Source organism: Syngnathoides biaculeatus, chromosome 9 (assembly GCF_019802595.1).
Source record: "Syngnathoides biaculeatus isolate LvHL_M chromosome 9, ASM1980259v1, whole genome shotgun sequence".
NCBI classification, from domain to species: Eukaryota; Metazoa; Chordata; class Actinopteri; order Syngnathiformes; family Syngnathidae; genus Syngnathoides; species Syngnathoides biaculeatus.
This window is the reverse complement of record NC_084648.1, coordinates 17,861,985-17,887,743: the sequence shown is the minus strand read 5'-3', so window position 1 is coordinate 17,887,743 and position 25,759 is coordinate 17,861,985. Positions and strand designations below refer to the sequence as shown.

At 42.9% G+C, this 25,759-nt stretch overlaps 1 protein-coding gene across 1 annotated transcript in view; it reads left to right on the top strand.

The window, feature by feature from the left end:
• stx8 (syntaxin 8) overlaps positions 1 to 25,759 on the top strand; it is a 37,396-nt gene that overhangs the window by 5,603 nt on the left and 6,034 nt on the right. Inside the window, exons 5-7 of the mRNA XM_061830658.1 lie at positions 1,365 to 1,498; positions 3,026 to 3,118; positions 20,736 to 20,837. Of these exons, the coding sequence (XP_061686642.1) occupies positions 1,365 to 1,498; positions 3,026 to 3,118; positions 20,736 to 20,837 (329 nt within the window). The remainder of the gene's footprint in view (positions 1 to 1,364; positions 1,499 to 3,025; positions 3,119 to 20,735; positions 20,838 to 25,759) is intronic.

The window sequence follows — 25,759 nt, the reverse complement described above, 5'->3', positions numbered from 1 at the left end:
TTAGCAATCAGCGGAGGAATAGCTCGAAAACCACAATGCGGTAACCCGCATTGCTCTCTGGTCTGTCGCTTTGTTGCCTGGCATTCCGCAGTCCTGTGACAGATTTCAAATCCGGGCAACGGCTGCGCCAATCAACCTGCTGTGATTATTTGTTTTTCCATCTAGATGAGTAAATAAGTCATATTTTTGGTGATCTATAGCTGCTTGCCTTGACTGTGTACTTTCTGTTTATTTTTATTTGGGAGGCACCAATACCTGCCAATGCTGTACGTTTGTAAAAATATTTCTCCATCCATCCATTTTCTTTGTCTCTTATCCTCACAAGGGTCGCGGGGGGTGCTGGAGCTTATCACATCTGTCAACAGGCAGGAGGCCGGGGTACACCCAGAACCGGTTGCCACCCAATCGCAGGGCACATGGAGACAGACAACAGTTGCACTCACAATCGCACCTCGGGGCAATTTAGAGTGTCCAATTAATGTTGCATGTTTTTGCGATGTGGGAGGAAACCGGAGGGCCCGGAGAAAACCCACGCAGACACGGGGAGAACATGCAAACTCCACACAGGTGGGGCCGGGATCGAACCCGGGTCCTCAGAACTGTGACGCTTTACATGCTGCTACACCGTGCTGCCATATTTTGACATTTCATTTTCAACCCACCAACATACCCCGTTACTTTATATACTGGAAAATATCGTTTATTTACAGGTACTCAGTTAAAGAATTCTTGGCATATATAAGTGCAACACATTTATCAGGCGCAGGCTTTTTTTTTTTTTTAATGTATATAAGTAAATATTTCTTATTGCGTGAGCTGATTTACCAATTTGTGTGTATTTTTTTCCCCTACAAAACATAATGATGCTTGATTCAAATATATTACGATATATATTTCCTTTCACAAAACATAATTTCTCTTGCAAACATTAGAGTACAACCAAATAGGTTCGAAAATGTCGAGCATTGTGGACACTATTCAAGTATTCGCCACTAATGTTGAATTATTTTCAGCTCGATGGTGAAGTTTAGCAGAATTTTCTCCAGAATTCTCCTTTCTACCGACAACAGCACTTGAACTTCAATCTCCACTGTAAACTGCAGCTTTACAGATGCCGGCATGTCTGCTCTGCAAGCATTGTGATTTGTGGCAATGAGGTTAAGCGCAGCACATGGTGGTATCACATGTCATAATTCAAGTCATTTTACCCCCCCCCCCCCCCCCTTAGGTTTTGGCTGTTTTTTCATTGAAGCCGATGACTCAGCTGGCAATTCACTGGGCCACTTGTACAAATATTACAAAGAGAAAATACGCTAACATAAATCAGAAAAGCATCCCAACCAAACGTTGTTTTATCCTGAAAGGTCCACCTTAATGGCAGGAGGAGTGGGCGCAAGCGAAGGAGTCTCGGCAAACCCGTGGCTCATTAACGAGCCGGAAGAAACTCGGGGCTTGACGTTCGGAGAGATAAAACAACAACAGCAGCGAATCATTGAAGGTAAACCGGAGGATGCTTCATCTTTCTGCCATTTTGTAATCCGACAGCGAATTTCCAGATTTTCTCACGTCACGTTTGCACATCACTTTTGTTTCCGTCCATCCATTTTCTTTGCCGCTTATCCTCACGAGGGTCGCGGGGAGTGCTGGAGCCTATCCCGGCTGTCAACGGGCGGGAGGCGGGGTACACCCTGAACTGGTTGCCAATCGTGAGGATAAGCAGCAAAGAAAATGGACGGATGGATAACATTCTTTGCATAATGTAAGAGTGTGCAGTGGTTTGTGCATTCTCAGAGTTCACGGTAGACCAGCCATCCATTTTCCTAGCCGCTTATCCTCACAAGGGTCTCGGGGAATGCTGGAGCCTGGTTGCCAGCCTATCGCGGGACACATGGAGACAAACAGCCGCACTCACAATCACACCTAGGGGCAATTTAATTTGTTCTCCATTGTTTTACCTGGAAAAAAAACCCAGCCATGTTACAGCCATATATTCTTTATCCATCCATTTTCTTTGCCACTTATCCTCATGAGGGTTGCGGGGAGTGCTGGAGCCTATCCCAGCCGTCAACGGGCAGGAGGCGGGGTACACCCTGAACTGGTTGCCAGCCAATCGCAGGGCACATGGAGACAGATAACAGTCGCACTCACAATCACACCTTGGGGCAATTTAGAGTGTCCAATTAGTGCTGCATGTTTTTGGGATGTGGGAGGAAACCAGAGTGCCCGGAGAAAACCCACGCAGGCACGGGGGAGGACATGCAAACTCCACACAGGCGGGGCTGCCATCGAACCCGGGTCCTCAGAATTGTGAGGCCACACTTTTGTTTGTACCACTCAAATGCAAGCGTTAGTTGCCGTCCTACGCATATGGAACCACTGGTGTCATTGTAACATAAATACAGTAAAGTAAGCGACCGTAAAACATAGCGTGAAAAGGCGATCAATAGATGAAAATATTTGACATATGAGAAAGATCGGTTTGAGTGTATTGGCCATCGGTGTGTGTGCCAACACATGAAAGGTGCCTTTACTGCACCTCTGGAGGATATGCCATCAGCTCGCCTCTGTTTTCTCCCTTTTACCCAAATGGCTTGGACGTGAGTTGAGCGCCCAGATGTCAGCGCACCCGAATCCTCCATGTGACACTTCATTGCAATGTCTCCATCGTGGCTCTGGTTAGTTTCATTTTGGGATCACAAGATTCCTTTTACAACAGTTGAAACCCAAGCTCTGAGGGGTTTCCAGTCCCCCTGAAGGGTTTATGGTAGAGCTGGGTAATGGTTAGCGCCTCAAACCGTGCTCATAAAAAAAATCCTGTGATGGGATGTGTGTTAAGATGTAGGGGCCAAGTCTTTTCGATTCTTCCCAACCGTCTTTGTTTTCCACCCTTCTGTAGTTTGTAATCGTTTAAATTGAGGTTAGATGACTCATTCCCCAAGAAGTCCATTACATCGGGTATTTATTGGTCACCACGCCACCTGCTTTGCCTCTAATTTAAATCCCATTTTTTTCTTTGCGGTTTCAGTTCAAGATGCAGGTCTAGATGCACTAGCGGCAGTCATCAGCCGGCAGAAGGTCATGGGGCAGGAGATCGGCAACGAGCTGGACGAGCAGAACGGTAAGGTTGAATTGTCCTATTCTTAAAGGTCAAGTGTCACCGCTATATACGTTCTAAAATAGATATTGTAATAAAAAGTACATATGACATTATTCACTTCATTGTCTGTACAAAAAAATAAATATGAGCGGAGAAGTTGCGGAACTCTCATTCGACATCCAAGTGGTCGCCATATTGGCTGCATCTTCTGCCCGTGACGTCACACTGGGACATTCGCCGTTGAAAACACGCCGTGCCACCTACTGTGGGAGACGAACACGCCCCTTCAGACACGGAAGCTCTTTTTGAAGAAGAGAACATCTTATAACTGACGGAAGTGACCGGGGCAGTATTAGCCTATTGTTTCGAGCCATATTTAGATGATATGCGGATTACAGCCAAACCGCATGCGGCCAAACCACCTCCACGTCCGATCCTCCTCCGCGTGGCGGTTATAAAAACAACCCCGTCCGTGAACGACGAAGACACCTCGGACAAGCCGCCTCCCCGTCCGATCCACCTCCGCAGGGGGGAGATGAGCCACCCCAGCTCGGCGCCGCAATGAGCCACCCCGGCCGAGGCCGTGATCGCGGCGGACGAGGCACGGCTTTGGACGAGCCACCGCCGAAGCCGTGCTCGGCGCCGACCCCTGACTTAGGTGCGCGGATCTTTTGTTACATTCTGAGAGGATTACGCCCCCTACCCCCAAACTATTTTTTTTTTATTTAGTAGCTGTATACACACCTACCTGTCATTTGGAACCTACAAAGTTCTCATCCTTTGCACCCGTGCAATCCATTTTTCACGACGAACTGGGTCTCTTGGAAACTTTTGAAGGGTAAATCCATCCTCCCGAGTGTTCGAGCAATATCCAGCAATACAATGAGCCGGCATTTTGGCTAACACGAAGGAAACAACGAGCTACCTTCCAGCAGGTAAAACTAGTATAAACAAGACGAGACCGCTTGAGTGCGCTACTGCCCTGTATGTCACTTCCTGCTTCTTCTCGAAAACAAATCCCTCGAGAGGATTTTCATGGCAGGAGTTACAAAAAGCCATATACGTCGAAAAAATGGATGGGTCCATACCAGCTGTCGTTTTTTCATTAACATACAAAAAATCATGCATTTCATGACAGTGGACCTTTAAAACGCTAAACACATCTGTTCTACAATAGAGCTGTGGTCCTGTGTACTCATACTTAATATTTCACTGCTCCGTTTTGAGTTTTAGGAATAGTTGTCATTACAAATGAGTCGTGAAATGGATTCCTCAATGCGTCTGCCATTCTGTTTGGAACCAACATTAGGCAACCATTGAGCAATTGGCCTCCTAATTCATGGTTCTCTGAGGACGACATGTTTTGCAGACATAGATATAATAATCGATTCATCGACCATTAAGAGTTACTCAATTGTAGTAATTGAAGTAAATGGACTGCAATACTTGGCTGCAGCAGCACGGGTGATTCATGCCATTTCTTGATAGCATACGTTCAATACCAAAGACCTGAAATTGTAATCAAGAGGTCAGAAACCATCCTTTTTTTTTTTTTAATGCTTCTAATAATTGTGACTGATTAACATTTCCCTACGCTCGTGTACCCAGGATGTTCTCATTATGAGCGCTCATCATATCTCACTGTAGTGAGTCAAGAGCAGCTGTCAAACTATCTTGTAATATCTCATCCGAGCCCTCAAACAGGGACTGAATGACTTCCACGGGGAAACTTTCAAACTTCTCCTCTCGTTGGGAACGAATGGCAGATGTTTGGCACATTTTGTCCAACAGCGATGGGTGGAAGGGAGAGGGAGAGGGAGAGAAAGAGACAGAAAGAGAGAGATGATTGTTTTCAGTCAAGCTCTCCTCTTCAATCACTCCAACTTTGTGTCTTTTTGCTTCCTAATTTTTTTTCAAGCTTTATTTCAGTGTTTCCAATTATATAAATCAGAATGCTGGAAGGGGCTGATTTACTCCAATTCCGTCGCAAGAATGCGTGAAGGCTAATTATTTTGGCCACAGAAACAATGCCTTGTCGCAGTTCCGTGTAATGGAGGCCACGTTACCCTTGTATGTATATATGATGGCGGGCGAAAGTCATTATTTCTGTAAAGACCCCAAAAATGTGCCACCTGCAAGGATTATAATTACCGCTACTCCCATGAGTGAATGCCCAAACATTGAACATTTGAAAGCAATGCCCATTTCTCCGTTTGCCAATTATATCATATATATATCACGTGAAAATGGGCATTGTCAAAATCCAATTTAATTGAAGAGAAATATAATGCATTCGAGCACAATACCAGGACGAGCTGATCTTGATATTTGGCACGTCCGACGTTCGTTCTTCCATAATGACTGCGCTGCGAGTGCTGTGTTTTTCTATAAATAGATGAAGCTCCTCGTCTAACCCGTGACCAAAGTGCAATGAACGTTGCAGTCATTTCCTTTTGGAGAAAAATTTCCATCCCTGTTCCAAACGGAAGATAACCCAAATGGAGAGGTTGAGTGGTGAACCGAGAACCCCCTCGACCTCAGAAATAATTACATTTCAGATTCTACATTTTGTTGACCTCTTGTTTGATTCACAAACATTATAGTAAAAAAAACCCGTCTTGTTTGGTTATTGATATTCAAGAAAGTTCTGGTGCCAAACACCAGAAACCTTTCATATCCAAAGCAAGTATTGCTGAAAATATAAGCAAATATGCTTTCTCTCTGAGAAAGTTCAAGTGTAGTTATCTTTCAATTTATACGAAATATTTGGGTGAGGCAAAAGCCCCAAATGATGACATCAGTTGTTCTTTCAGCGTGAGTTGACGTCCATCACCACTTTCAAACCAATGTAATTTGGTCTTATGGAGTTAACCCTGCATAAAACATTTACAGGAATGAATCAGACAATTTATTATTGCAATCTGGGATGATTTCCACAGTAAATGTACTTTTTTCAAGGCACATTATCAAGTCACAACTTCCAAGTGATAGGCTGTGCATTCACATGGAAATATTACACAACACGCCACATTATTACCTACTTGTACACTGCGACAGTCCTGTTTCTCTCCATCCATCCATCCATCCATCATCCATCCATCCATCCATCCATCCATCCATCCATCCATCCATCCATCCATCCATCAATCCATCCATCCATTTTCTACCGCTTTTCCGGATCAGGGTCGTAGGGGAAGTAGCTTCAGCAGGGATACTCAGACTTCCCTTTCTCCAGCCACTTCTTCCACCTTCTCCGGAGGGATCCTGAGGCGTTCCCAGGCCAGCCGAAAGACATAGTCTCTCCAGCGTGTCCTGGGTTGTCCCCTGGGTCTCTTTCCGGTGGGACATGCCCGGAACACCCCACCAGGGAGGTGTTTGGGAGGCATCCAGATCAGATGCCTCAGCCACCTCATCTGGCTCCTCTCAATGCGGAGGAGTAGCGGTTTGACACTGAGCCGCTCCCGGATGACCGAGCTGCTCACCCTATCTCTAAGGGAGAGCCCGGACACCCTGCGGAGGAAACTCATTTCGGCCGCTTGTATCCGGGATCTTGTTCTTTCGGTCACGACCCACAGCTCGTGCCAATAGGTGAGGGTAGGAACATAGATCGACTGGTAAATTGAGAGCTTCGCCTTTCGACTTAGCTCCCACTTTACCACAACGCACCGATACAAATTCCACATCACTGCAGATGCTGCACCGAACCATTCTTCACTTACTTGTGAACAAGACCCCAAGATACTTGAACTCCTCCACTTGGGACAGGCTCTCATCCCCGACCCGGAGAGGGCACGCCACCCTTTTCCGACTGAGGACCATGGTCTCAGATTTGGAGCTGCTTATTCTCATCCCAGCCGCTTCACACTCGACTGTGAACCGCTCCAGTAAGAGTTGGCTTGATGGTGCCAACAGAACCACATCATTTGAAAAGACCAGCGATGCGATGCCGAGGCCACCAAACTGGACACACTCTACGCCTCAGCTTCACCAAGCGATTCGGTCCATAAAATCTGGTGACAAAGGGTAGCATTGGCGGAGTCCAACTCTCATTGGAAACGAGTCCAACTTATTGCGGGCAACGTAGACCAAACTCTTGACAACGGTCGTACGGGGACCGAACAGTTTCATGAATGTGACATACAGACTTTCGTTGTTTTGACTCGTACTACGCTTATTTCTAAAATAGCAACTTTGAAGTCAGCTTTCATAAGTCTCAGCAACACTGGGATTAATGGTTGGACGTTTTCCACATAGTCAACAAAAAGTACATACGTTAGTCCTAAATCTTAACCAAATTACTACTTAATAATTTGGTCTCTGTGTTTTGGTTCTACATCATCTGAGGATCCATCATCCAAGTTGAGAAGCGGGACGAGGCAGAAATTTCTCCAAAAGAAAATAGTTGCCTTCTTCTTTTGAAACAGTCCAGTGAATAAACGAACCGCAGTGATGATGGCACTCGACGGAAAGCCGATGTGGTTTTAGAGTTGAAGCTTGATTTACTATTTGTTTGAGTCACAAGGCAAGCCGTAGTGACTCGTGTTTTCCGGACGCCGTCAGTGTTGTCAAAAAAAACAAAAAAACAAACCTTGACTTCACTTGTGAATTATTGAAAACATAAAATGTGTGACGGGATAATGTTGGACACCCGTGCTGTGATGTTCTTCGGTCTCGTTCCTTGCAAGTGAAAGCCAACTATAAGCTTGTGCAGTGCCTCTTAAAATAAATCTTCTGTAGTCAATTTTAATTGCCTAAATGATCATGTGGAGTATTACTGTAAGTCTGGTTTCATGTATTTACTTTATAGTGGGTTAACTGAAACTGGCAGACTCGGTTTTCAGAAACCTGGTCCTTTCAAGCTTAGTTGGATTGACGAGTAGAAATCTGTTGCGAGAGAACACAGCCGTAAGAGTAGTTACGAGATGCGTTGACTTACCAGCAGACTTTGTATTCCAACCAGAGTCCAATCAATCATGAGTCCTGATATCTTTATTTATCTGTCCATCAGTACCGGCATCCATCTCTGTCTGAGGTCCGTCGGTGTCGACGAGTTCTGACAATAGCAAAAAGCTCTTGGGTTGACGTGTGCCGTTTGTGTTCACGGGCCAAGCGAGGAAATTAACATTTCTGGACTCGGAAGAACAACATCTGAAAACATTTCATCAATCACATCTTGTATTTCTCTTTAGGGGACCAAATCCCTCCGCCCCCACTCCACTCCAACCCCCCGTTTTTTGGTCGCTTGATTAGTGTGAATTTAAGCGGTGTTCTTGACGCTTTTGAAATACAACCTTTCGGACTCTCGGATGCATGTCAGGGTGAGTTTTTGAGGGGATGAAGACATTATCGTGGAGGTTGTCCAGCTGTAAAGATTCTTATAGTCATGTTCTTGTTCAGTGACTGAGATATATATATATATATATATATATATATACACACACACGAATATGAATGTTTCCTTATGCGTAATACTGCCTGAGTGGCTCAGATCCAACAAGCCTGATACATCACACAGTTGCACCTTCTTTGAAAAATGTTTTTCAGTACCACATGGTTAAAGTAATCATAAAAATACCTGTACATCATTAACATGATCAAGTTAATTAAAAGGTAATGTGACCTGACTAATTAAGGATCTAAATGGATAATCAAGTCTACTTTTTCCTGTCCTATCCTGTCCTGTCCTATCCTATCCTGTCCTGTCCTGTCCTGTCCTGTCCTATCCTATCCTATCCTATCCTATCCTATCTTGTCCTATCCTATCCTGTCCTATCCTATCCGTAAATTGGTCAAACATTTGATTGTGGTTCATGGTTTTGATAGGTATTCATCCATCCGGAACCGGTACATTTTGCTCCTGTGTTGTGTTAGCTTTGCAGATACAATTTGTGAAAAGTGAACTGAAGTGTGATTGCATTTAACGACACAATCAGAAAGAACAAAATCGTTTTATTCAACCCTTGATCTCATTGCATCAGTATTTGATATTTCATCTGGTATTTCCATATACTGTAGGTAACGTCTTGAGCTTCAAGTAGCGCGTGCAGGAGTTTGAGCAGATGCATTGTTTTGACCTAGCAATACAAATAATTTATTTTTTTGCCACAATGCAGTTTCTGAATGCTAAATCCTGATTTCACCGGGCCCCAACAAGTAATCCATCCATCCATTTCCTTTAGCCGCTTATCCTCACAAGGGTTGGTGGGGAGTGCTGGAGCCTATCCTGGATATCTGACTGGAACATAGCCACGGAGATTTTCTATCGCACAGAAGGCCACTATAACGTATGATGAAAAAAAAAAAAAAAAAAAAAAGGTGCGTTCCATCCTGCGCAGCTCCTCTGCAAAGGCGGAATCACATCCAGATGTCCGCCAAGAGTTGTGTGGGTGAGGCCGTTTCCCATCCATCCAGCTTATGCAGCCACCACGCTTGGCACTCCAAAGCTTTTTCACAAACTGTCAACTTGGCATTGAAAAAAATTAAATCCCTCATAAAAGAAAAAGATAAAACATATGAAGGGTGGGAGAATTTCACCGTTTTTTTTTTTTCTTTTGCCAAAAGCCAAGAGGATTAAACAGCACTGGAGACAAACACCGTGTGTGTTCCTGGATGGTTTGAGCTGTAAGCGCCATGTGTTTGACTAATGTCTTTCATACCGTTTTAGTGGACAATAAGGAGCATTTAAACTCATTTTATGGGCTTTACGGGAACGGTAATAGCGAGACTAAAATATATTGCTGTCTCACATATTCACTTATTGATCTTAAATGTATTCATCATTTTTCACACCCGTGCAATTGTCTTGCTCTGTGCCTTACTATCGTTGAAATCATTAACAGCTTCGATTTGAATCGCTGCTACTGATTCTTTTCTATTTCATTGGATTTTGGAGAATAGTATAATATAGTACAAGTATATTTGGGAGTATGTAGTTTTACAAACTGTCCACGACTACTGAACCGTTGAGAAGAGACGTATTCTATCTCCGTTACTAAATGTATTCTCTCGGGAAATTACGATATGAGCCAATAAGTTCAATTCCTGCACAGGTGTGCTGTCACTAGCCAATCGCAGGGCACAAAGAGACAAACAATCCATTCACGTTCACACCCGAGGACCATTTAGAGTCAGCCAAAAGAAAAGAAAAATGTATTTGTGTCGTGCATTTCACAAGGTAACTACGTCACTGCGCTTTACATGATTAAAAGCAAATACAGAAGTAAAGACATTCGAAAAAGTACAATTAAAACAGCGTTTAGTGCGAGAAATATCACTGAAAATGGGGGCACGGTGGGGCAGCTGGAAAGCCTTGGCCTCGCAGTTCTGAGGACCCGGGTTCAATCCCAGCCCTCCCTGTGTGGAGTTTGCATGTTCTCCCCGTGCCTGTGTGGGTTTCCTCCGGGCACTCCGGTTTCTTCCCACATCCCAAAAACATGCAACATTGGCAACCGGTTCAGGGTGTACCCCGCCTCCTGCCCGTTGAGAGCTGAGATAGACTCCAGCACTCCCGCGTCCCTCGTGAGGATAAGCGGCTCAGAAAATGGATGGATGGATTGATGGATATCACTGAAAAGTGGAAGTACTGTAAAATGCATGAGGAAAAAAAAGTTTTTTTCATACTGGATTTGAAAACACAAAAGTTGAAATGTTCTAACGACAGGACAAACAAGCAGCTGGTTTTCCAGGCTACGGAATTCTCGTGAGAACGGGCCCATTTATGTGCCCCACGCTATACTCATTTGTAACCGAAGTTCACTTCAGAAACGCATATCAAAACCAGAACCTGACTTGAATCAATGACAAAAAATAAAAAGCTCACTTTCACTTTGTAGTATTGATTGTAGCTCAGCCTACTCTGGTCAAATCATTTTGTCCCACATTCAAAGCTTTCATTCGGTTCTTCCCATCACATAAAACGATTGATTTTCCATTCCGAAAAGCCTTTTATGAGACTTGTGCGCTTATATTACCTCTTAAAAATATGCCTGTAAAGGAAGGGATGAGAGCTTTTCTTTTGACCGTTGTAATCAGTGTAAAAATGAACTCGCAACGCAGCCAAATGTTGATGTCCTGAATCTGAGACGTCACGTAAATGGGAAAACTCAGTCGTTGTATAAATAGATCATCAGGAATAAAGTGTTATTGGGTCAAAACTGCACCGTTTTACAGTCAACAGGTGCGACATAACTGCAATTATTCCAATAGATTTGCTCAGGTGGAAATGTTTTTTTTTTTTCTTTTCAAAATAGCTTTAGTATCTTTATTACATTGTCTAGACTCTAGACCAGGGATTCCCAAACTTTTTTTACCCCCAGATCTACTTTTCAAGCAGCTAGCCTCTCGCGAGCCACCGACGACGGGGGTGGACGGGGTGATGTGCTTTCATCCTGGATCAGGCTGTGCCAAGGTGGAATTTTAAAATAACACACCATCTCATCCTGCACTTTCTATTTTGGTTTCAGACCAGACCCTTCCCACTCAGAAAAGAGAAAATCTCATCCGGTTTAACCACTTTTTCTTCGATTATTCACATACTCCTACAGTCACTGCATCTTAAAACAACAGCATTTCTTTTTTTAACTTTCTCCATTAATATCGAAAGTAAACATAAGCGGCATGTCTAGCTCGTCTTTGCTCTACGTTGCCCAGACTGCGTTGCTAACTAAAGCAGCGGCGGTGGACGCTGTCATGATAAAACACATTTGTAATTATGAGTGTACGTCTTTAAGAGCGGGGGGTGGAGTGGGGTCCAATCTCAAAAATAATCATTGAGACAGTTGCCTGTAATTTTGCACTACCAATGTGTCAAAATCACAATTTTTAGAGGTTTCTTGATGAACCTTAAAACAATGTTTAATAAGTTATGTTTTAATCAAAATTTGTTGGAATTAACAGATGTAAATCCAGTTTGTATGAATCAGGCAATTTTTTTTTTTTTTAAAACAAACAAAAGAATCTCCATGCAACAAAGTAGTGCATTTGATGCGGGCAGTTAGTGTTAATCAATCTTATACATTGAACTTTTTCTAGGGTGTTTGTCTCAAATGTTGTAATTGTGTTATAACAAACATATTGCGCATAGACATAACATGCTGAGGCCATTGTCTGCATGTCGCAAAGGGATTTGTCTGAAGTGGGTACTTAGGCGATCCAAATCAGCGAACCTTCAAAGTGACGCGTCTTTTGTTCCAGCAGACGCTGCGACGAGACTTGAATCACAGCACACACGTGTTACAATGTGTCACGCTTTGAAAGGCGCAAAGGCGGGTGACGCTTTCATTCACCATCTGATAACTTTACACGCGTGCAATCTGATATGCGAGACACCACCAAGGTTATCTATCTGTTGGATATTGTCCTTTACATTCGGTGACTCGACTGCGCAGGGAATCTTTTGAGTCAAACAGCAAATATAAAGTCATCCAGCAAGTTTACATGTCAACTCATTAACTTGCCACAAATTTTCCTCGTCTTTTTGTAATGACAAAATAACTCGATTGCATTTTCAAAATCAAGGACCATCTGTTCTCCAGATTCAGTTCGCTGATGTTTCCTACGGTGGGAACCAAAGGTCCCAGAAACACATCAATCATGGTCCCGCTTGGGTTTGATGGCTTTAAGGTGTCCTGAAAAGTGGAACAATTCAATAGAAATTTACAGGCGTTTAGAAACTGTCAAGTGTGAACTTTTTGGGGCTCATTGGCTCACTATAGCATTGGATTATGAGTTACTACAATTAAAAGTAATGTTTAAAAAAAACAGTCTATTAATTGATATTTAGTGCAGGGCCATTTTGACTGTGAAAAAACAAAAAAAGATTTAATCGTCTCACCATGTTTACATAATCAATTTATGTTCCAGAATCAGAAATCAATGGTAACGTGTTTTTCAACTGTTCATGTTTGGTGATGTCAGAAGAATTTAAGGTGGTGATGGGACTGCATCAGGGTTCCGCGCTGAGCCCCTTCCTGTTTGCGGTAGTAATGGATAGGCTGGCAGACGAGGTTGGACTGGAATCCCCTTGGACCATGATCTTTGCAGATGATATTGTGATCTGCAGTGAAAGCGGGGAGCATGCAGAGGAACAATTAGAAAGATGGAGACATGCACTGGAAAGGAGAGGAATGAAGGTTAGCTGAAGTAAAACAGAATATATGTGCGTGAATGAGAAAGGTGGAGGGGGAAGAGTGAAGCTCCAGGGAGAAGAGATAGCGAGGGTGGACGACTTCAAATACTTGGGGTCAACAATACAGAGCAATAGTGAGTGTGGTAAGGAAGTGAAGAAACGGGTCCAATTGGGGTGGAACAGTTGGCGGAAGGTGTCTGGTGTTCTATGTGACAGAAGAGTCTCGGCGAGGATGAAGGGAAAACTTTATAAAACAGTGGTGAGGCCGGCCATGATGTACGGATTAGAGACGGTGGCACTGAATTTTAAATAATTTATGATATATGACAATGAGAAATTTTTGGTACAGATTTTTTTTACAAGAATCACGGAAATGGAAACTTTAGATTTGACAGATTTGCCTTCGCGGGCCACATAAAATCATGCGGCGGGCCGGATCTGCCCCCCCGGGCCTGGAGTTTGACACCTGTGCTTTAGTCGATCAAGAAAATTGATTGCAAAGTTTATCCCTTCTTACTATACTGGATTTGTATTTGCAATATTTCCTGCTTTGCTCTTCCTTGGGTGAAGCTCATATTTGAAGCGTGGTGGTCTCATGACATCATGCTTTTTTTTTCAGTCCCCTGCACTTCACCTCGCTGTCCACAAGCAAATGTTACGGGACTGTTTCCACTCTGGATGGGAAGTTGTTTCAGCCGTGCTGTTGGCTAAACATTTATTCTGGCCCTTGGCGGCTTGAGCGCAATTATCCCCAAATACTCACAGAGATTTTCTGCAATTATATGCACCTCATGTGCCACCCTGGAATTTCAAATGCTCCCTACTTGCTTTTTTTTTTTTTTTTTTTAAACTAAATTTATAATCCAGTTCAAATGTAGGTCACGGGCAAAAATGCTGTAAAACATGCTGATTCATAATCTGTATATTCACTCATAATAATGTGCATGAATTAACGTGCATCGGATGGAAAGAGTTTTAATACCCAAAGAATTCATTTTTCTAGTAGTCTCGAGGTTGCATTTATTATAGCGATTGATTGTCTTCCATATTCCTGTTTCAGATTTTATCGAACCCCCTTCTCGAGTTTTTTTTTCCTTTTGAAGACATTTGACTTTCAAATATTGATGCGAATCAAGCAATTATTGCCAGGTCCACTTGGAAGGTCTCCATTTTTCAGTCCAATTTTTTTTTGGTGTATTTATTAACAATTAATAAACCGTTTGATTTAAGATTAGTTGACAAGTTTTCAAGTTTAGTCATGCACCATAACAACATGGCGGTCCACTACTGAAAAAATGAAATCGAGCAAACATGTCTGCCAGAATGCCGAATGAGCCGATGAATTCAATCTTGTACATTTTTGAGTTACGCAAATTATTGGTCGCACTAATGTTGGAAAAAGTTTGAAAATGATTTACCTTTGTCTTTATTTTTATGTCACAATCTCTGTTCATCTATCTATGCTCATAGTAAGTTAATTTGTGTATTTTTTTTTTATTTTAAATCTGACCAAATGTAATTTCTGAAATTGTAATTGTAATTAAGGTCACTGTTTAAAATGACTACATGTGCCAAACATTTTGCCGTAATAACTCCATATTCAAACCGATAGCATTCTGTGGCTCCCCAAATGTGCTGTTGATAGCCAGTCCAAACATTTTTTTTAACTTCTTTCTCAATAAATCACCTTCTCCTGGGTGTGGTCCCAAATGAAGTGCACTTGTATTGATGAAGTGCAAAAGGCAGCTGCTGTTGGCAGTATTGCCAGTGACACGGTGGTCCGCCCCCGCCCGCACCGCGGCTGCCACCCTCACGCTCGTCACGCTTACATTGTTTGGTGGCATCTGGCTACATGGGAGGGGGGGGGGGGGGACGATTGCTAGTGATCGCTCCTTGCCATAATTGTAGTAACTTTTAAAATTGTCGCACCGTTGCTGTTATTCTTCCAAAATCAGAGCAAATCGCGTATTTATTTGTCTGTCTATAAAAAAGCATATCTACTTTTCAACTGCGGATCTCTTTCGTTGCTGATGAATATTTGTGGATTTAATTTGGATCTTCTGATTTTTGTTTTGTTTTTCACTCTGTTTGTACAGCACTTGGCATCTCAATCCTGGACTGAAAATGGCATCTCATTTTCTTTGATTCTTTAATTTAACTTTTACGTGCGAATTTAAAGGTCCACTGTCATGAAATGCATGATTTTTAGTATGTTATTAATGAAAAAAAACCGCAGCTGGTATTGACCCATCCATTTTTTCACCACAAAACATGGCTTTTTGTAACTCCCGCCATGAAAATCCTCTCGAGCGATTTGTTTTTCGACAAGAAGCAGGAAGTGACCTACAGGGCAGTAGCGCACACAGGCGGTCTCATGTGTTTATACTGGTTTTACCTGCTGGAAGGTAGCTCGTTGTTCCTTCGTGTTAGCCAACATGCCGGCTCGTGGTATTGCTGGATATTGCTTGAACACTCGGGAGGATGGACCCGCTCTTCATATTTTTCCAAAAGACCCTTTTCGTCGTGAAAAATAGATTGCACAGGTGCTTTCTGGGTTCCAAATGACCGGTAGGTGTCTATACAGCTACTAAAAAAAAAAAAAAAAAAAAAATGTTGGGGGGGGGGGGCGTAATCCATAATCGGCGGACGCGGCGCCGCGTGGTTTGGCCGCATGCGGTTTGGCCATGATCCGCATATCATCTAAATATGACTGGAAACAATAGGGTAATATTGCCCCGGTCACTTCACTCGGTTGTGAGATGTTCTCTTCTTCGTGTCAGAAGGGGCGTGTTGGTCTCCCATAGTAGGTGGCACAGCGTGTTTTGTGTTTTCAATGGCGAATGTCCCAGTGTGACGTCACGGACAGAAGATGCAGCCAAAATGACGACCACTTGGATGTCGAATGAGACTTCCGCAACTCTGCTTTTTTCGTATAGACATTGAAGTGAATATTTTTATATGTATTTTTCATTACAATATCGATTTCAGAATGTTTACAGGCGTGACACTTGGGCTTTCAAGTCATTCAAAAGACAGCAGTAGGAGTTGTTTTGCCAAATAACTTTATATTTAGATTCAGTCGAAATGGATCACGGCCGGTCCGTGCGTTTCTAGTTTTTGTTCAGTCCACAAAGAGGTTTCTGTTTCTCACATTTCCTGAAGGAATACATGTTATTTTTTTCTTGAAAGATTTGGTGGTGTTCAGGTCAAGTGATGCTCTTAAAAAGGCCCAGATTTCTTCCCTTTAGTAATTACACTCAATGAATCTGTCATATATAGCCTTGCTTCATTTAATGGGCGATGTGTTTAGTTGAATGAATGATAAGAAAAAGCACACAAATGCATACTTTAACGGGAGAAGAACCTCTCACATAGTTTGGTAGCCGCTATTTTCATACGTCAAATGCTCCTTCTTTTTGAAGTCCAAACCCAGCAGTCTATATAACGAAGCGATGCGAACATTTCATGATTTTTTTTTTGGGGGGGGGGGCTCTCCTTTGAAGTGTCTTGTGAGTCAAAGAGAGCTTCACCTTTCTCAAAGTCATCCATCAGTGAACTCTTCGTTGTGTTGTCATGTGCATTGGCGGATCGTTTGGCAAAACCGAGGTGAAGGGCCTCACGGACAAACAGCCGGTTTTAGTTACGGACCGGCACAAAACCAGGTAAAGGGAAGAAGAATCTCCAGCAATATGCAAGTCAGGACAACCTATGTTGCTAAATTTTTCAAAAGATTTACTTCTAAACTAACATTGTTTTAGCCTCCCGCTCAGGGGTCGTTAAGTTCAGTACGTCCATGCCGAGATTGACGGTCGGCGGTGTGATTGTATTGCATCATAACACCAATAAACATTTGTCACTTTGCTAACGACCCCCCCAGAGGAACAAATTCAGTGACGCTTTAAAAGACCTCCCCAAAACCTGCGGAGCTGTCAGTGCGGCAGGGGGTTGATGTCCAACAGTGAGACTAATCTCGCGACGTGTCCAATAGGGCCAGATGTTGGAGGGGCTGAAGTTTTTTTTTTTGTTTTTTTTTTTTTGTGACGACGTGAAACATAGCAGCGCATTTGCACGCACGTGGTTAGAAAGACAGACGCAAAGACAAACTGCACGGGGCTGAATTCAATTACGGCACGCATGTACGTCATTTTCCCTTCCTCAGCAACTGATCAGAGTGAACGGATTTCATGGTTTCATCTGCTCTGGTTAAGGGTCGATACGGCGTCTCTGAAGTCTGTGACCGGGGTGGCAGAATTCAAGGAATTTGGGCGTGGAACTAAAACCAGAAAAAGTAGATTGCATGGAATTTTGTTTTTTGTTTTAAAAAAAACAACAATTGTGCAAATTATTTTTTCACAACAATTAAATCCACTTTAAGCCTTTCCGGGCACGGGTTGCAAATTTGCAAGAGGTTTAATGTGATTGAAAATTTTAAGTGTATCATTTTCTGAAAGTATCATATTTTTCTCTCTGCAAAATTTTAATTGATCCAGAGAGGGTTAATGTCTACCTTCAGCTGGAAAGCGTTGGCCTCACAATTCTGTGGTACCGGGTTCGATCCTGGCACCGCCTGTGTGGAGTTTGCATGTTCTCCACGTGCCTGCGTGGGTTTTCTCGGGGCATCCCAAAAACACGCAACATTAATTGGACACGCTAAATTGCCCCAAGGTGTGACTGTGAGTGCGGCTGTTTGTCTCGATGTGCCCTGCGACTGGCTGACAACCAGTTTAGGGTGTACCCCGCCTCCTGCCCGTTGACAGCTGGGATAGGCTCCAGCACTCCTGCTACCCTCGTGAGGATGAGCGGCTAAGAAAACGGATGGATGGATGGATGTTTTGCTTGAACTGTGTGAATGCACAAACCACTGCACACTCTGCTGTTATGCTAAGAATGTTATTTACCCAAAAAAAATCTGTTGTCTCTGTGACTTTCAATTGCCGTTCCTCAGAGACCCCCTGTGGGTGTAAACAAAAACAAGCAGAGTGCTGACAACAAACAATGAATATTCTTCCAACACTGTCATGTCTTGTAAATTCCAGTACCTCCGTATGTACAACTTTGCATTCTAAACATTCACCCAATCATCCAGGGTCAGCTGGCAGGTGGCTTTAGAGTAGAATGAGGGAGGGGGGGGGGGTCACAACACACTCCTCAAACTCAACATTAACATGAGCGTTAATGCCAATTTCAGACTTATAAAGGATGCATGATTTCAGACAGTAAAAGATTAAGATTATGGAAATTTGGTATTCACAATGTGTTGGGTGTATTAATAACAAGGACGCAGAGTTTTTTTTTTCAATAGTGAAAACACCAGTTTATGAGGGACAAACACAACTTCAAGGAGACCAGATTATTATTATTTTTTTGTTAGGACACAAATTCACCCCCCATAAAACCCACATATGGAAATATTGGATGTTCAAAAGCTCCACAGATCAATACGGTTCGTCACAAGTGAGCATTTCGAGAAAGGACTTTCTGATCATAAATTCAAGGTCCTTTCTGGAATTTGGAACTCAAGCAAATGAAAGGTACACCAATATCAATAAATTACAGTTTATTACTATAAAGCTATGAGGTGAAATTCTGGGTCTAAAGCGGTTAAAGAAGCAAGATTTTAACGCCGTTGCACTGTAAAGAAACTGATGTCAGACAGCCTCTATATTGACTTATTTGTGATGGATAACGCCAAATGTCATTGGTTTTGGAAATTACAATAAATTACAAATCATAACGAAGTGGTAATTGTACCTCTCGAGCAGAAATGTTGGTAATGAAGCGTTGGTTCCAAGTCTTTTCATCTGGGGATGGCGCACTCAGCTTTCAACTGGTGAGGATGGTGACGGTGCGCGTTCGAAGCCCACCGGTGGCTGGACTTTGTCGGACATCGCCTTTACATACGTTCACCCATGTTTTATCTCGGGATCTGTCCAAATCCTCCTTTTTCATTTTTTGTTGAGGTGGATTGTCTGCGATTATTTCAGCAAAGCTCCTGAAGCCCACGGAGACAAGTGAGCGCAGGGGTGTGCCTGCATTGTCACCTTGCCGGTCACACTTTATCTTTGATAGGTTGTTCTTCCTTCCATTTTGGTTTCTTAACCACAAAACTTCCCTTTAAGACATTTGTGAGGTTTCCAGTTATGTCTTTTTAATCGAACCCACTCAGTGAGCTGGCGTGTGTGACATCATAATCTCGTTACACGGAGGCATGGATGTATCCGTTGAGGTTCTAATTAATCCTATTCTTTTGCTTACATCACATTTGTTCGTTGCTTCATGTATATGCTTGTCCAAAATCTTTTTTTTTTTTTTTTTAAAAAAGCAGCGATATTTACGCTGTTGCTAACGGTGGGTGTATGTACATTCGCAAGCCAGCTCTCAAACGCTGTGTGGCTTTGGAGGGTTTATCCAGTGTAATAGCATTTAAAATAAATAAACCTCGCATGAAACAGGGCCCGCTTTGTGGTCCGCCGGATCCGGGCCCGGGCCAATAACTGTCATACATGGAAATAAAGGTTACAGGAGGAAATTGAGAATTATGTTTTTGCAAACCCGACTTGCCAACAAGTGCTGCAGTGAAGGTGGTTGGAGCTCTCGTTAAAGGTCTTGTTTCTCTAACCTCAGCGTCTTGGCGTGCCTTTGAATCCCCCAGTGAGTTTAGATGTCATTGCGTAGCCAAAATCGAGAAGTGAGTAGGCTAAAAATCGTTTGACTAATTGCGGTGGCGTGCGGCACAAATGTATCGGTGCCTATGTTGGGGCACGCCAGTGTGACGGTCTGAGCGCTTCCGGTGCTGAAAAGTCTCCTTGTGATGAACCCTCTCCGGGCAGGGGTTGCAAATTTTGCAACAGGTTTAATATAATCGAAAATTTTGAGTCCATTTGAGTCATTTTCTGAACGCATCAGATTTTTTTTCTCTGCAAAATTTTTATTTGGTCCGGAGAGAGTTAATGCGCATGCACGTATATTTTGTAAACGTCAGTCTGAAACATCCCCATCCAAGCTTCGACATGTGCCATTTGACAACTTGTCGCCGAGCGTTCACGTTCGCGATGGACGTCTCAGAAAGACGAACACAGCGAACGTGCACATATATCTTTTTATCAACTTTTGTTTTAAGGTTATTTTTAGGATATAACGTATTTTAGCTACCTCTATGTAGAAAAAGGGGAACTATGAGACCGGGGGATTTCCCAGTAAGCTTCTGCTACGTACGCAGATTTCCCCTGTTAGTAACGCATGCGCATTAATCACAAGGAGACTTTTCAGCACGGCGGAGCGCTCAGACCGTCACACCGGCTTCTCCCAAAAAAAAATGATTTTTGTGTGGAGTTTCTCCAGAAATCTCCAAAGACAAATGCTTTCCAAAAACAACCACATCCCGTACTTATCAAAAATTGAATGAATGATTATTAACTAATCTGTGTTCTCTGAAGAATTCATTTTCTATGAATTTCTATTCGATGACAAAAAATGTCTAAATCAAAAGTTCTTTTTTTGTGTGTGGTTTAGAAATCATTGACGACCTGACGCATCTCGTGGACAAGACAGATGGCCGAATTCGCAACGAGACACGGCGAGTGCAGCTGGTAGAGAAAAAGTCAGCCTCCTGCGGTGAGTTTATGATATATTTTATTGCGCAAGGCGCATAAATTGGCTTCCAAAAGCCCGACACGTTAGCGTTTATTCTTTGGCGAAAGTGAATTTTAAAGCAACGACAGTGTTAAAGATTTGACTGCATAATAGAAAAGTGGCACCAATGTGGACGTTTCCTTTTCATTGCTTGAAGGGGGCGACATTGCTGGTTACTAAAACGTTCATACATTTAAAAAAAAAGAAAAAAAAATCCTTGTTCATCTATTTTCTCATTAACATTTACTTCACATTAAATGCGTTCACTCATTATTTTCAAGTAAATCGTTTTAGCAACGTTTATTGGTCTCTAGCATTGGTTTGATGTGTTTAGTATGTGGTGAATTGTCAAACAAAATGCAGATGTTGCGGTGCAGGAGAACGCAAGCTCGAAGTTGCGGTCAGAAATCGGACTTTTGAGAAGGATCGAAAGTACACACACACGTTCTAATTTGGCACCTACTTCAAAGACAATATTAAAGTGTATGGAATGTGTCATTTCTAACGCAAACTATCTTATCGAGACGAAAATATATGTTCAACTCTTCCATAAATTGTATATCCTGTTCGATGTTTTTACCAACGAATATAAGTGTTTCTGACTTAAAGTCCACGAACTTTGACCTTGTTTCTCTTGCCTGCAAAACGACTCATTTCGTGGGCCGACTTCTGACGTCACAAAATCTGGGATGGGCTCTTTTGGGATGAGTCTTTTGTATTCACGCCGAAGAAAAACACATTCGTTTTCGAGAATCCCTCAGTGATTGTAAGCTAAAACCAATCTGTAAAAATGATTTATTATTATTTTCATTTTATTTTATTATTATTATTAAAACTGTGCCAAGCAAATATGAGCGTTTATCTGAGATGACACTCCGTGGCGCTCACTAACGGGACGAGCCGAAATAAAGCAGCATTATATTATTATATGATCACTTACTTGTGAAAATATACCAACTTAGACGACGTTATCTGCTTCTGTGTGTTTTGGTGCAATAATAAACATTTTCCACGCAAAGTAGTTGCCGCGGTTGTCGCGTACCAAAATGCTAAATACACGGCGTTTGCATAATTTGAAAATGAGACTGAAAACTTCGTATACACAATCAGGATATAGAAGCCTTTGCTATTTATCAGTTTGAACTTCACGAACGTTTACCAGTCGATATTTCGATACACGAGGAACATCCTCCACGATGGGTCTGACTGCTGTGTCGGCTTCTTCGTGGCCAGATACTTTGTCTGAATTCGAACGCGTGTGCTGTCTAACCGGCTCAGATTGATAACCTTTAACGCCTTCATAAAGCTCGTATTCTTCACCGCCTTCAGAAAAATGTTCATCGCTCGAATTCATCGGGCGTTCTTACAGCGTATTCCTACTTGATCCACGTTGTTGTCACAACGTCCGACGGTACCCCCCGATCGGGTGTTTCCGCTTCGTTTCCGTCTTTTTCCGGCGGATCCAGCAATGTGCGATCATTTGTAGCAAATAATCGAAAAATAAAAACGTTTCCTTCATAACGGATTTAAGAATTATATTCAGCATAAAAGCTGTATAATATTGGCAAAAAGGTGCATTTGGTCCTTCCATTCCCTTTAATGGATCTACGATTGTTCTTGAACTGTCCCCTGTCTTCCATCTTTATTGGTTGTGATGAGTTCATCAGTTTTGAGTGAGTGCCACTCCTTGAAGTCCCTTGCTCAACGTTATCCCAGATGAACGCTTTCAACGTTCTTGACAAAAATATTGGTTCATGGCTTCTCAGACCGAATCTCCTGCAGCTGCCTCAAGCCGATCCGTGGAATGCGTTCGCTGACCTTGGTTTGCCCGTTGAATTCGTGCAGAATCGCTTCGGCGAATGTTGCTTTGTTGCGCGATGACAGCCTCACCAGCAGTCACAGAGGCTGAACAGAAGCAGAGCAGACACTACGAAGGTCTCGCCCCTGAAATGCTTGATTCTGTTGCTCCTGTCCCCATGGTGCCCGAGCGTGAGCTTGTTTGTAGATCCCAGAGCTGCCACTCCACCCCTATCCTTCATCCCCGCATTCACCGATGGATGTGTAATACATTTTAATATGTCTACATCATACATTTTTTGAGGGCGTGTACATTCCCAAATGTACTTGAATGCGCGTAAAGAGCCTCGTTGTGCCTACATGCTTGTATATATTGCTGTGCATCTGGCCTTCTACGTGAACAGAAAATTACCCCCCTCCCTCAACATGTCTTTCTCGATGGCGGCGTGTTTTTAATGCCTTAGCTTTTAAGTCTTTATTTATTTTCGTAAGCACCTCTCATCCAAAGCTGGCGTTTTGTGAGTTATGTCTTAGCAGACTTAGCGACGTCGAGCTTTGACAGCTTGACGGCATACCTGAAATATTTTTGGGTGGCTCTTATTTGTAATAGAGACATTTTTGTCAAGTTGTATTCCTCCATCCATTTTTTTTACCGGTTTTCTGGGTCGGGTCGCTGTGGCAGTAGCTTCTGTCGGGATACCCAGACTTGGCTTTCCCCAGCCACTTCTTCCAGCTCTTCCCTAAGGATCCAGAGGTGTTCCCAGGACTATGTCGCTTCAGCGTGTCCTGGGTCGTCCTCGGGGTCTTTTTCTGGTGGGACGTGCCCGGAACACCACACCAGGGAGGCGTCTGGGAGGATTCTGGATCAGATGCCCCAGCCACCTCATCTGCCTCCTCTCAATGCGGAGGAGCAGCGGCTCGACACCGGCAGTTTAACAAAGTTTTTGTCAAGATATTTAAGGTATACTGTTTCTAATGGCCAGAGACATAGCCGCAAAAATACATTTTCCCTTTACGAATGTTGACGTCTAACTTTACCTTTAATGTTTTTTGAATACAATTACACTACATTGAGGCATACCACTGGTAGATTTACCAAAGATCTGTCCAACTCCTTTTCGCTCTAAATCAGGGAATTCTTGGGTGAGGCACCATTTCTACTAAGCAGAACATTTTTGTCTTTCTCTCGAAAAATAATTTATAGCATTCTTTGTTCCCTTTATGGTCAATCAGTTCTTTTTATTTCAAGTGAATTTCATTTCACAACTGTTACTTCACATCCTCGATCACGGTCTTCTTATTCATCAAAATGAAAAAGACTGTCCTCAAATCTCTCAATATTTTCGATAACTCTCGCTTCATCTTTAAGGCTCTTAAGTGGCTTCAACCTAAGTAAGTTTTACTGGATTTTATACCTTTTTAAATGCATCCACTTTCTGTGTGTGTTCCACCATATTTTAAACAGTTCATGCTTGCTATACAGTTCCATATTCTCTTTGACAGCTAGCCCATCTTTTATAGTCTCCAAAATCCGTAAACTGCCAGTCCAAATCCGCCGTACCTGCGCATCACCTGTCATCCTAATCTCCCAGGTTAATAGTTTTTGCTAATTCCTAGTTTACCATTTCCTTTGTAACCATTGAATAACTGCAGCCATTGAAACAAAAAAAAAAAACGAAAAAAAAGTCATGACTGCGCGTCTTACCTGACATTGCAAGAATATGAGTGAAAGCTGTGAGTTCGAATGCATTCATCTATTCGAGGAACAAAATCCTCTCGAGTCGAGGCATCACTACCGGGCGGGATCAGTAGTGCGTGAGCACTTCCCTTGTCTACAAAGCTAATCCGCATTTGGTGGAGTAGCCCAGTAATCCTGAAGGTGGCTTGCATTTAAAGTAGGGGAAGCAAATTACTTATTGGTGAAATGCTTTGGAAAATTGTTTTACTGAGAAGTAAACCATTTTGTAAACAGTTCAGCATTTATTGTTTGATTAGATGTCGATGCCTCCATTTTATTCATTCGGAAACTTGAAACACGAAGTGATGATTTCACGAAGCCCTCACACACTGCTTTTTTTTTTGGGGGGGGTCTGTTTCCTTATCCTTCTTCTTTATAATTGGTATCATCCCAGAATAGAGGTGGAAAAAATAACTGGGAATTTTCCGCCTTGCTAGTGTCAGAACCGTAACAGTTGTGGGAAGTCTCTGTATAAGGTTGTTCTGCAAAGCCCGGGGGCAGAGGTCGGAAGTTGAACCCTCCCCAAATTGAAATAATCTTCTGTTATGGCTCTAATACAGCAATTATGTGGACTGTCATTTAAACACAAGCCAGACTTAAATGGAAATGTGTCTTTTGTATTTGTGGCCTTTTTGATAATAGCAATTTCCTCCGAGCTCTCAAATATTCTGATGAAGGCTCAACGTTCCGGCTGATTCCAATTCATTTATTACCACTTTATCTATCTGATATCCATCTTGTTTCAAAATGTGATCCAGAAACCATTGGGAGACTTTTTGAATCCCCGATGCGCTCAAGTGTCAGGATAACTTCATTAGCATAAAATGTGTCCCTTTTCCTTGGGGCTCAACTGATGCTTTTGTTGTCCCAAAAGGTCTTTGAACCATAAGCAGAGAGCAGCGAGCGACTAGCGTGGGAGGTTCAGGATTTGTCTGCGCCTGTTCGGGACTCGCACCAATTATTCGCCGCTTCTCAGCCGTTCCTCTTACTGATGTGTCTGGAAATTGCTAAAATGGGCGTCTGGAGCTCCTGGGTGGTCAGTCTATCAACGGACACTGAGCATCTCCCTCAAGCGTCACTGTCACAGCAGACTTGGAATCTATTTGGCAAGCAAATTTTATCATTGGTCTCTGGAGGGCTCCTGAGTGAGGGTCAGGGGGAGCCTGTTTAGTCAGAAAGGGGCGTGATGGTCAAAGGAGAAGAAGGAAGGTCACTGCGAGTGTCTCATATGGCGCGATGTCTGGATTCTATTAGCGCTTGAGAGCGTCGTTCGGATTTAACACATTCCAATGGTGCACACCTCAGCCGTCGTAGATTCTCTTGTTGTCAGCGGGATTGCTGACAGATGTTTGAACGATAGTACGTGTAG